A 13,127-nucleotide genomic window follows, 5' to 3' on the forward strand; every position below is an offset into this window, starting at 1 on the left:
ACATAATTGCATATCTTACTGTATGCTTGCATTTATTCGCCGTTTGTGCTCAGAGTTCAAGGACACTTATACACTGAAATTATTGTATAGAAGTTTTGTACGTCCAAAGTTAGAATATGCTGTCTTTATCTGGAGACCTTTTTATGAATGTCATATAAATAGGATTCAATGAATTCAAAAATCCCTTATACGATTCGCTCTTCGTTCGATTGAGTTCATTGAAGAATAATTCTGTCACTTTCTTTTGTTTATGACATAGTTCGTGGAGCTATTGATTCCCCTGCCTTGCTAGAATGCATTTCATTCCATATCCCAGCCCGAAGCTTGAGGAGTAATGACATCTTTTTTATTGATCGAGTTAGAACAATGTACGGCTTTAATTCTCCTCTTCTAAGAGCCTTAAAAGAATTTGTACTCAAGTGCACATGACGTTGACTTCTCTCTACCAAAAATAATTTTAAATTGTTATTAAATAGGATCGTTAATTAATTTGTAATTTAATGTTTTTATTCTCCTTAGTCTGTATGAAAATGCATATTTTATAGATGTCTTAAATAAATAAATATAAAATAAACATAAAAAATTCTTCATTCGTCAGCATGCTCCACCTACTACACCGAAGACCCTGGGCTTAATTCCCGGACAAAGCAACATCAACAATTTATAAACAAGTTTTTTTTTCAATTAGAAAAATGTTTTTCCAAAGGGTGGTCGCCCTTCGGCAGTGATTTAGGAAAACACTCCGAGTGTATTTCTGCCATGAAAATCTTCTCAGTCAAAACTCATCTGCCTCGCAGATGCCGGCAATTTATAGTAAAAGTAATATGGAGCACGACGAATTGAAAGAGAAGCTCGGCCGCAAATATCTTCGTAGGTTATCCACTTTTAATTAATTAATTTATTTATAATGTAAAATTCAAGATCCACTTAGACACTTAATGTAATGTTGAATACAACTCTCTATTAAAGTAACTCTCATAACTGAAGTGATGCTTAAGAGAAATTTGTTGTGAAAAATGAGTTCAAAACGAGTCACTTTGCATATTCAAAACGGAAACTGAAACGGAACTGAAACTTTCTTTGAAGAATTAGTTATTATAATATGTGACCCGGCCTATGAAAAGGTGGCTTATGACTCATAAAAAAATGTTCCACTTCTTTTCTGGTTTCGATAGTTTTTCAGACGCTCTTTCACGGGGTGAAAACTAGAAAGTCCTAACTTGCATAGAAGTGTTCTGGAGATGATATTTTCATCCACTTCCATTTGACCTTCATCTTGAAACAATGCTTGTAGTTCGTCCTCGTAAAAGATATCAACATCATCGAAAGAATCATCATCATTCTCTTCCATTTCACAGAAATATGTTTGAAAAACCTCGCTAAATTCTTCTACAGACATTATTCACAAGCGACACACGTCCTACTCGTTCAGCATTGCTTTTAAATCTGAGCACTCACACGATTTTTTTTTCGGTCAGAAACTGGTTTGTGCTTTGCATTGAAAAAAACATCGCTCTTTATATACACACATGAACTTAGCTCACTTATGCTCTTTTGCCTTTTTTTGGTTGCCTTTTGGGCATGACTGTTCATAATGCAAAAGAAAAACTACTAAGAAACTGAAGAAATGCATTGTTTATCTTTAACACCTGTGTCTCCCAATTTCTTTTTTGAGTCATAAGCCACCTTTTCATAGGCCGGGTCACATATACAGTTTATTTATAAAATAAATTTTACTAGGCACTAACAACTAAGGTTTTCTTAAAAATAACCAAAAACGAAACATTTCAAATTTTAGAAAACAGAACAGAAAAGAATTTAAGACTAATTCCGATGAATGAAAACGAAACCGAAACCTGAACACTGGAAAACTCCAAACAACTTTGAAGAACGGAACTGAAAGAAACTAGAAACTGGTTTTGAAGAACGAACCCAAAACCAAAATCTAAGCTGAAAAAAAAAAACGAAACCAACTCTGAAGAACGAAACTGAATGAATTAGAAATAAATTTCGAGGAACGAAAACGAAATTGAGACTGAAACGGTAAATATAAAACCCCAAATCTAATAAAGACGAAAACAAAACTTAATTTGAAGAGCTAAACCAAAACTGAAACTGATAAAAACTCGAAACTTATTTTAAAGAACGAGACCAAGAGCGAGGTTCAAACGAGAAAAAAGCTGAAACGAAACCAAAACTAACTAAAACTAAACCGAAATCGAACCAGAAAGGTAAACGATACGAAAGTGGACCTTTTTTTTTAGAAAAGAACGAAAGCAAAACCGAAAATAAAACGAAACCGAAACTGAAAAAAAGCTCGAAACTTATTTAGAGGAACTACTTTAGAGGAATTAAAAATTACCAAATACTTTGAAGAACGAAACTGAAAGAAACAAGAAACAAATTTCGAAGAACGAAACCAAAATTGAAACTGAAACAATAAAAATCCCAAACCCAATCAAGACGAAAGCAAAACTTATTTTGAAGAACGAAACCAAAACCGAAACTGAAACGAAACCAAAATTGAGACCGAAACAATAAAAAAACCCAAACCCAATCAAGACGTAACCAAAACTTATTTTGAAGAACGGAACCATAACCGAAACTGAAACGAAAACTGATAAAAACTCAAAACTTTATTTAAAGAACGAAACAAAAAGCGATGTCAAAAAAAAAAAAAAAAAACAACTGGAACGAAACCAAAACTAAACCGAAACCGCACATGAAACGTAAAGGAAACGAAACTTGACCTTTTTCGAACAACGAAAACAAATCATAAACTGATTTAGAACTTAAACTAATTTAGAGGAATTAAAAATTACCAAAATTGAATCACTGTTAAAACCTAGACTGAAAGAAACTAAAACTGAAAAGAAACAGAAAACAATTTTTGAAGAACGAAATAAAATCGAGGGGGACAAATTTTCAGTTTTTAAGAACATGTCAGAAGCACAGCTTATAAAATAGCATAGATGTTGAAAAAATAATGTTTATTGTTGTTGGGTAGATGAGAGTGATGCCCGCCAAAATTTGTGTGTAAGATCCGAATTCTAGCTCAAAAAATGGCTATTTTGGCGATGTTTGAGGTTAGAAAAATGATTGATAAAAATGTTGGCGACTTCTTTTTAATTGCTTGGTCTTCTAGTACTAGTATTTCTCTACAAATACAGCTAAAAGTGGAAAGTAAAAAAATTACAAACATTTTTGGACACCATTTTTCTAACTTCAAAGATCCTCAAAATAGCAATTTTTCGGGTACATATCCTCAAATATCTTGAATCCCTGATGTGATTGGACAATTCTGCGCTCAGATTCAAATTCTACGCAGAAAGCTGGGTCAAAAATGTTTCTGAGCTGCCTAAACGCAAAATCTCGCCGGTCTGTGTATTAGGTGCCAAATAGACTAGTACATATGCATAGTGTAGTGCTAGTTGGGAACATGTGAGTGTACTTATATTGCTATCTCCATGCCATTATCGCTCACTACAATGTAAGACTATTAATAAAGACTGAGTTTCGCTGTACATTTTGCAAGCTGAATATGAGTGCTTTAGTCTGTGAGTTGACGCCTCACACTACACAAAATTGTATATGAATGTAGTGGCGTAGCGAGGTTTTCTTGCGGCCGGGGCGAAAATTTTTCACATCACAGGACTTGGCACTGATTTAATGAACATACGGCCATATTGTTCACGACGTGGACCTTGCACATAACACAACAACTGGACAGCCACTTCTTTGGCATAACGTTACTACTGTGGAACCCCAACAACTTTTGGTTGTGACGTTCGCTCACAGTTTCTGTTTCAATACAAGTGCATCCGAAATTCCCTACAATGCACCAAGAGGCATCAAAATCCTCAAATCACTGCAACGGAGAAAATTGCAGGGCTACCAAATTTCCCACTAAGAACTGCCACAGAATATCCTCTTAAGACGTCTGAGCACCGAGGCATCCCAAAACTTCCGAAGGATATGCGCGTTACTCTGCCCCAACTTCGATTTCTATGTATGGTTCCAGCCTGGTGTATAGCACAAATCATCTATTCGTCTGTAATGTGGAACAAAAATATGTAAAGCAACTTCTTTTTGGTAAAACCATATTGAAACTGCGCGATTCTTTGGACCTCCGTTAGAGGATTTTATTTAAAGTTTCTTCAGTGTTCTCGACTATTAACACAGGCGAAGGACTTGTACAACAAAAGTAAGAACTATACATGGATGGACGGGGAAAAGAATATGCCGCCTAGTTCTCTCGCTGATAAACAGGAAATGTATATGTGCGCTGCTGTCTGCATGTCATCAAAACAAAATCGGGATGTCCCATTTAACACCAAGGTAGGGGAAAAAGGTGTCGGAAGAATTCAACCTCCACAAATTAATATCCCCAAGTTGGACTAGGTGAGTCATCCAGCTGCGAAGGCCTGCAACATCTCGAATGATGGAAGCAAGCTGGATGCTGGTAAGAGTAAATTACGATCGTACAACTTAAAAAAAAAAAAAATAAAGCAAACTATAAACCCAAACTAAAAAAAACCTACCAAATTTTCAATCTAATTTATTTTTTATCGGGTATTTGTAAAGCCCAAATATGCTAAAAATTTTGTTTGTATCTTTAAAATTTTTTTTTTGAAAATCAAAAGATAACGGGTTTACTTTCCTATCTTTTTATCGTGGGCTGAAGATATCATCTATAAGTAGATTCAAATACATATTTGATAATAATATGATTATAATACATTAGTAAAACTAATATCTATGTGCAAAGTTTGCTTGACTTTGAGGAAGCAAATATATCAACGATATCATCAAAATTTATCATTTCAAATTTATCCTTTTCCACGCTTAATAATGTTAGGTCACTTAGGCGACCTTGCCCCGTCGTTGATCTTAAATATGTCAAAATCAGTTTAGTGAAAGTTCACAACTAGCAATTGATAATGAGACAGTGAAGAGTATTGGAAGTGTCACTCCATACAAGATTATAAAGGTATGCAATTCTAAGGGAGTTATAGATTAAATTTCTATTCTACTGCGAAGTAATATTTTGCAGCCACATAATTCTTTTTCATTTTCATTCAATTTCTTTCTAAGTCGTTATTATCCTTGTTTAACAAATTTCCAACGTCCAAGAGAAATTCAAATCTAAAATTAAGGTCATTTAGTTGTGTAAAGCTTGTACGTATTTCTTGTTCGAGACGACCGAGAACACTTTTCATAACGCGAGAAATTTCACATTCTGCGGAAAGACTCTAGCCGATTCTCTGGGCATTTTGCGGCGCCTTCTTACACGTTTTACTATATCAATATTCCATTTTCTTAAGGAGACTGCACTTTTTCTATTGCTTCTTGACAGAGAGTGTCTCGAATTTCCTATAATTTAGTCGCTAAGAATTTAAGATCATGATACGCTTCTCTGAAATTCATCCCCGGATCTTGTAATCCGAGCTGCACACGATCAATCCTACTTAAGATTTCATACCAGAAATGATCTAAGTTATGAAACTAAAATTTAGTATATTTTGCAACAGAACTGCAACTTCGCTTCTGGTGTCACTTGTGGTGTTAGTGTCCTCTGCTAATTGTTCTAAGTTTTCTACTACATTCTCTATCCCATCGACGATAACGCTAACCGCTTGTATTCTGGCGCTCCATCGAGTTTCAGATTCACGTGTGACAGTTTTTGTTAAAGCATGTTTTAATAATTCCCATCGTAACGTTGAAAGTGAGAAAAAAATATGTATGCTCCCAATTATTCCACAACTTTTTGCAAGTGTTCCGGATATATGCATGAATTTTTTAGTATAGAAAATTTTTTCCAGAAATCAGTTATAATAAAAATATAAATTATCCAGGAAGGTCTGCTTTGCGGACCATTTGGCGCCAGGTGCAAGATGCCGCCCTTTCCCCCTCTCACTACGCCACTGTAGGAGTGCCAGGCGCTTGGGCCCAAAATTTGACTCAGATAAAATAAATATATGTAAATATTATTTACGGAAATGTAAAATTTTTTAATTTAATTTAATTTTAATAAAAAGTAAGATTTAAATAACTAGCGAACACAGTTGAACTTGGATAATTCATCATAGCAGAATAGTAGTGCTAAGGCAGTAAACAAAGTTATTATTTTTAAAGGATGCATATTTTTGAAAACACCGTTTATATATTTGTAATACTCGCATTTGCTTTGAATTGCTTGGAATGTGCAAAAATACTATCGGTTTTTCCTTTTACGGGACCTTCCGAGTATTTGTGTGTGGAACCACTTTTAAAAAAGTTAGCAGAGCGCGGCCATGAAGTCACATCGGTAACGACATTTCCACAAAAGACGCCACTGAAAAATTTTCGGGATATTGTGCTGAAAAACGAAAATGAGCATCATGATGGTTAGTAATTAAATAAATTAATATTTACAAAGCACTAAAATTATGATTCCATATTTAGAATTTGTTGTTACAGCGATGGACGATATGTCTGGCAGTAGATTAAGTGTGTTGCGATCTATCGAGGAGTACGTATTGATGGGCACCGAGTCAATAATGAAAAGCAAAGAATTTCACCATTTATTGAATAAGGAACAGTTTGATCTTGTGATTATTGAGGTGCTATTTATAGACTCAATTTATGCATTGGGTCATCATTTCAAAGCACCCATGATTGGTGTTGCAACATTTGGCACAGATGTAGTTATCGATCAATTGGTGGATAACATTTCGCCAATAGCATATGTGCCAGCACCCAGCGGTACAAATATGGATGATATGAATTTTTGGCAACGTTTAGATAATTTATATATTTCTACATTCGAATTGTTATATAATCATTTAGTGATTATTCCGCAGCATCAACGCCTCTATGAGAAATATTTTCCCAAACCCACATTAAGCTTAAGTGACGTGCGACGCGACTTTTCCCTATTGTTGCTAAATCAACATCACTCGCTCAGTTGGTCGCGCCCCTACGTACTAAATGCAATCGAAGTGGCTGGTATGCATATTAATCATAAATTGAATCAATTACCCATAGATATGGAAAATTTTATAAATGACTCAGCTAATGGTGCTATATACTTTTCACTTGGTTCAAATGTAAAGAGCGCATCTCTGCCTAAATCGAAATTGGAAGATTTAATGGCTGTATTTGCTACGCTACCTGTAAATGTGCTATGGAAATTTGAGAAACCTGATTTACCTGGTAAACCAAAAAATATCTTTATAAACAAATGGTTTCCGCAACCAGATGTTCTTGCGCATCCCAAAGTAAAACTCTTCATAACACATAGTGGCATGCACAGTTACATAGAGACGGTACATCATGCTAAACCAATCGTGGCAATGCCCATACTCTATGATCAACGTTTAAATGCTGCGAGCGCTCAAGCTAAGGGACTAGGTTTGGTTGTGAATTTTAAAAATTTTACCAGAGACGAATTGCGTAGTGCAATTCTTGAAGTGCTGAATAATCCAAAATATTCTGAAAATGCTCGGCAGTTATCGGCGCGTTATCATGATCGTCCAATGAGCGCTCTGGATACAGCAATCTATTGGACTGAGTACGTTTTACGGCATAAGGGTGCGCCTCACTTACGTGTCAAAGCGCGTAAATTGAATTTTTGGCAAAGAAATAGTGTGGATACGATGGCTGTGTTATTTGGTATACCATTGCTGGTTATGATATTTGTTATTGTTGCAATTTGTAAAACCGTTAAACGCGTACTTTTTGCTAAAGTGCCAGGCACAGCTAAGGAGAACAAAACTAAGCAAAAAAGGGAATAAAATCTGCTTTGATTTAGTTGAGGTATTTTTTTAGGTTTGTTAGCTAGTTTGTAATTATTTATAAAATTAAAAAAGTTCAGTAAAATATATGTACATTAAAAAATTATTTCATTGACCTGCACTGAAAAAACAAATATAAATAAATGAAAAAACACTGCAAAATTTGAATCAAACCGGCGGAGTGGCTTCGGATTCCATAAGCTACATACAAACCTTCGCCTGGTTAAATGATTGTTGTATGTTACATTCGACGACTTTTGTGAAAATCCGATTGAAGTTTAAAACGCGTTTTCTCGAAAACGGTACCGTAGATTTTCTTGAAAATTGTATATGTTGTTTCTAGCTTAAGGAAATACCAAAATTTAAGACAGAAACCAATTTTACACAAGCAATGAAACATTTATTGCAAGTTTTGTTTAGTCACATTTTATCGTATGTTACATTTCACAATATGGTTGTGGTCGTTCCATGCACATGCGACAAATTACTGCCAGCATTTGTAAAAATTACGTGAATGAAAACTCTTTATTCAGCTTTATTTAAAATCAAAATATATTTTATACTTAAACAACAACATTAAAGTAAACATAAAAAAATAATTTATCCAATTCGAGCAAACAAAGGAATTCAATTTAGCTTCAGTACAAAAAAAAAAAAACTTAACAAATTAACGTTAAAAATAATATAAAGTAGGTACATATAGATGAGATCGCATTTTAATTACATTTTTAATATGGTTCTATAAAAACATTCGTCTTCTTCTTTTTCCAAAAATGGAATGCAGCTTTTTAAGTCCTTAATTTTATCTAAATCAAGTGCTTTTTTAGGAACAAGCTTATGTTCTTGTCTCCACATACTCAATATATTTGAGTATCTAGTTTTGTGTTTTCTTAGATATAGTTACTATAGTTTTTTAATACTTTAATTAAGGCACTGGCAATATCATTTCCACTGCGTCCGCTCAAAGTTACGTTCCGCAAAGTACAGTATGTAACTTTTGCGTGACCGGTAATAACAAGGGTGCCAGTAAGATTGTATACGGACAGTATACGTTTATAATAAAAACTAGACGCAAACATTTTCGGAAGGGTAAATACATTTTCTAAATCATATATTAAAACTGGGGAATTATTATCAATATTTTGAAGATCGGTATCGGATTCCGCTTTGGCAAATGTTTTTTTGTCCAAATGATTTTGATGTAGTTGAATCTCGGCTTCAGATACTTTACGCGCATTGACTTTAAAAATGTTACACTTATCACAAATATTCTTTCTTGGTGCGTAGAAAGATAAATTAAAGCTGGTATTAAATACTTTTCTATAGACATCTATACTAACTGTGTTACTGATAGAGATTTTATAAAAGTCATAAATTTGTTGTAACCTCAAATGGGCTTTCCAATATTTTCTTAAAGTATTTGATCTGCAGTTATGGGAGTAGACCGTCGGGAAGCTTGAAATGTGATTTTTCACCTCTATAATTCGACTTTCCACCGTGGTGTGATGGTAGCGTGCTCCGCCTATCACACCGTATGCTCTGGGTTCAACTCCCGGAAAAAGCAACAACAAAATTTTAGAAATAAGATTTTTCAATTAGAAGAAAATTTTTCTAAGCGGGGTCGCCCCTCGGCAGTGTCTGGCAAGCGCTCCGATTGTATTTCTGCCATGAAAAGCTCTCAGTGAAAACTCATCTGCCTTGCAGATGCCGTTCGGAGTCGGCATAAAACATGTAGGTCCCGTCCGGCCAATTTGTAGGGAAAAATCAAGAGGAGCACGACGCAAATTGGAAGAGAAGCTCGGCCTTAGATCTCTTCGGAGGTTATCGCGCCTTACATTTATTTTTTTTTTTTTATAATTCGACTTTCCTCTGTAGGTATTTTTCCACAATTTTTAAGTTTCAATTGCGACTCTACAGTATCAACTTCATAATGCTTCACAAAAAAATAATAAATAACTCGATCAGAAATTCCTAGAGAATTTAAGAAATACTTTTTGCACACTTTCACGGTTTTGTTGTTTGATTTAAAATTAAAATGAAATCGACTTTTTGTCTTGGTTCATCCTGATTCTTGGAGTTTGCTCCTCTGCGCTTAACTGATGTCTTCTTTACAAAATTACCATAAAATATTTGCCTCTGTGATGAGTTTAAGCTCCAGAAACGGGAATGAATACTCTTCCTTTCATCTGAGGATATTTTAGGTGTACACGTGTAAAAGCACGATTTAGCGCATTCGGAAAAAATGGCTCTTCCTGTCCTTTCCAATCCTTTACTGTTAACAAATGGCAATCCACGGTCGTGATGCTCTTTCGTAAATTTTGCTTTAAAAATTCAGTGTTTCGTTTTCTTTTTCGAGGCAAAGGAATGCGGAATTAGCTGAAAGTATTTAATTGGAAATTTGAAAGTAAGAACTTTAGAACGGGAACTAAAATTAAACGCAAAATTACTTACAACCGCTGCTATAATCCAATGGCAACTTACGTAACACACTTCCATTTTTTCGGGCGAAGAAAGAAGTGCACTATATGCCGTTTCGTAGTAATTTTTTAACGAGGATTTATTTTCTGGAACATAACTCGGATCATATTCTAAATCATCTGAAGAAAAGTCAGTCCCATCGCAAGATCCAAGAATTTTGTTTTCCAGACTAGATTGATTTTTTTAAAATTAATTGGTACTATTAATTTCAAACGAAATACTTACTCGTAAATTTCTTGTGGCACATAAGGTGCAGGAAATTCATCCGCACGCCTCGATATCGCGATTAACAATAACACTATTAAGTACGCTCAATGCATTTTCAATAATACATACGACATATTTTTATTAAGCAAGATTCAAACTTTGTTGCACATGTTAGCTGATTTCGCACATACAACAATTTTTTATTAAGAATTATATTCATTCAATTTCTAACAAAAATTGTCGCATGTGCGGAAGTTTTAAAATTAAACGCAAAATGCTACTAAAGCGCTTGTGACCTGGCATATACGACAAAATTTTGCCGAATATCTCGGAAACCAAAGGAGGTATTAAAAACCTGATAAATGCATTAGAAAGATCTTGGTAAGATTAGTATAACTGCATTATTAGCTCAATTTGGCCCAATTTTCACATACAACAATCATTTAACCAGGCGACGGAACATATCTTCTTATCTATAGATACATATATTAAATTTTCTTAGTGAATAAACATTAGCATATGCACATGTACATACAAAGAGACATAAAAACATACCAAGAATTTTAATGAAACGTTTAAAGTTTTTAACGAAAGTGTATGTTCCCACTCAATGCTCGTAAAGTTCACAGCCAACAACTACACGAACTGCATTCTCACCCTGATCATTTTTTGTGACATATGAAAGTTTCATCCTCATCATTTCGTAGCGCGCTCTAAGAAGTATAACTTGAAAAAAATCCTAAAAACGAAGAAAATAGCTCTTAAGAAAAGAATAAATGATATTATATATGATACTAGCTTATGTCCGTGGGTTTTTACCCCACGTTTCTATAAAAATATGATGGCTACGCGTAACTGGCCATGGGTAAAACATGAGTTGGTAAGATTGACTTCTGCTACAGCTAATGACTGTTGTTGTATGATATATTCACATTTGTTACAGACTTCCCCACGCGTAGGTGAGGTTGACAATTGGGGTGCGGAAGCTCTGAAGCTATAAAGGTTTGTATTACGCTCATCAACCCCTTGATTCGCAGCCAATGAACGTCCTTGAGCTTCATTGATAGGGATAGGACATTTGAGGCATTTAAAATTGAAAAGACAAATGTATCGGTTTCAATGGAATCCTTGGTTTTAAACTTTTTTGTTTTCGAAATTTTCCGATAAAGGGAATTGCTTCAATGACATTCGTAAAATTTTGTGATGATGGTCTCTGATGGCTCAAAAGAGCTAGTAAACTCAATCGGATATGCACAGCTTGGGACTCTTCCACGACTTTTAATAGAGCGATAAGTTATCTTGGTTCAACGACTGTGTTAATAGAGCGATAAGTTGTCTTGGTTCTAGTGATATTAACATCCTCATTTTAAGGTGCATAAAATGCATTTTCTCAAAGCCATTTATAATTTGTAAAGATAGATTCAATATTTGGAAGGAACATTAGCTATTAAAGCTTCAGGTGATGTCATAATTTCTCAAAAACTTGCAAGAAAAGAAATTAAATCTGTTAGTAAAGAAATAGGAATTTTGCCATAATTAATTTCAAGAAGTTATTAGCAAAAGCTGCTGCTGAAGTGTTTCCGCCAAAATGCCCTCTCATATTTCTAAATAGAGTAAATTGTTGTACGTAAAGCTGTCTATGGACGAAAAAGCATGCTGTTCGAGCAAGTAACAGGAAAGCACCACCTTTGGGATGATCATTACACCTAAAATTCTTAAGGGTTCGTCTAAAACTTGCAGCGACAGTTTATGAGTCATGGTGCACACATCGCACACCCTCACTTACGCCTGACCGTTTGCTTATGTTGCAAATCGATGTATCAGATGTTTGCAGACAGTGGTCATTTAAATGCGGAGTTGTACGTCCACCACACAAAGGTTATGCGCGGTATCTGAGAAAGCAACTGCCATAGTGATTTATCTTTTGATTATACATCAATTAATATCAAATTAAACAGAAATGTTTTTTTCCGGTTCCTACCGACCCTAAAGATAACATAAAATAATACTAAAGGAATAACAGCCAAACCCAACTCTGCAATCAAACTTTACGTGTTGAAATAACCTAAGTTTTTAAGGCAGTCACAGTTCTGAAAGTCCCATTTGTGTTTTTTTTCAATTCCATATATTACTGGTGCTGTTAAGACTTAACGTCATATAGCTCCTTACCAATTTTCATTATTCCATTTGTATGGGAGGTGCCACGCCCCTTATTACTCACCCCTTATTTTCTTAGTGGTGTTAGGGATTGATCCAATTTAACTCTTTACTGGATTTCAAGGTTCTTGCATGAATACCTCCAGAGTTAGGCTGTATCAAACATTCCATTTGTATGGTAGGTGCCCCCTTTTTATACCTTTCATGAACATGAAATGGTATATTAACTTTGGTCCGATGTTTGTAACGTTGAGAAATATAGAAGATAGAATCAGCATTAAGTATACCGAATTGATCAGGGCGACGAACTGAGTTGATATAGCCATATCCGTCTGTCCGTCCGTACGTCCGTCCGTCCCTCTGTCTGTTTGAACGCAAACTAGTCCCTCAAATTTTGAGATATCTCAATGAAATTTGGCACAAGGGTGTATTTTTATATTATATTAGACATTTGTCGGATCCGGTAGGATCGGACCACTATAACATATATCTCACATACAACCAATCGTT

At 34.9% G+C, this 13,127-nt stretch overlaps 1 protein-coding gene and 1 long non-coding RNA gene across 2 annotated transcripts; one reads left to right on the forward strand and one right to left on the reverse strand.

Moving 5' to 3' along the window:
* The first annotated feature begins 6,056 nt into the window (after positions 1–6,056).
* Positions 6,057–7,929, forward strand: LOC137250686 (UDP-glycosyltransferase UGT5-like). The gene is made up of 2 exons (XM_067783903.1): positions 6,057–6,386; positions 6,445–7,929. The coding sequence occupies exons 1-2, from the start codon at positions 6,137–6,139 to the stop codon at positions 7,773–7,775; spliced, it is 1,581 nt and encodes a 526-aa protein (XP_067640004.1). The 5' UTR covers positions 6,057–6,136; the 3' UTR covers positions 7,776–7,929.
* Positions 7,930–9,637: 1,708 nt separating this feature from the next.
* LOC137250689 (uncharacterized) lies at positions 9,638–10,543 on the reverse strand. Its single transcript, XR_010953046.1, has 3 exons — positions 10,479–10,543; positions 10,227–10,422; positions 9,638–10,151 (listed from the first exon to the last, which is right to left on the reverse strand). It is a non-coding gene; the product is annotated as an uncharacterized lncRNA (long non-coding RNA).
* Between the last annotated feature and the right edge of the window lie 2,584 nt (positions 10,544–13,127).

Source organism: Eurosta solidaginis, chromosome 1 (genome assembly GCF_040869045.1).
Source record: "Eurosta solidaginis isolate ZX-2024a chromosome 1, ASM4086904v1, whole genome shotgun sequence".
Classification (NCBI taxonomy): domain Eukaryota; kingdom Metazoa; phylum Arthropoda; class Insecta; order Diptera; family Tephritidae; genus Eurosta; species Eurosta solidaginis.

Excerpts from the sequence above, each read along its gene's own strand:
- LOC137250686 (XM_067783903.1), top strand. The coding sequence starts at position 6,137 with ATGCATATTTTTGAAAACACCGTTTATATATTTGTAATACTCGCATTT. Across the intron at positions 6,387-6,444 it reads CGAAAATGAGCATCATGATG|AATTTGTTGTTACAGCGATG; the intron begins GTTAGTAATTAA and ends TTCCATATTTAG.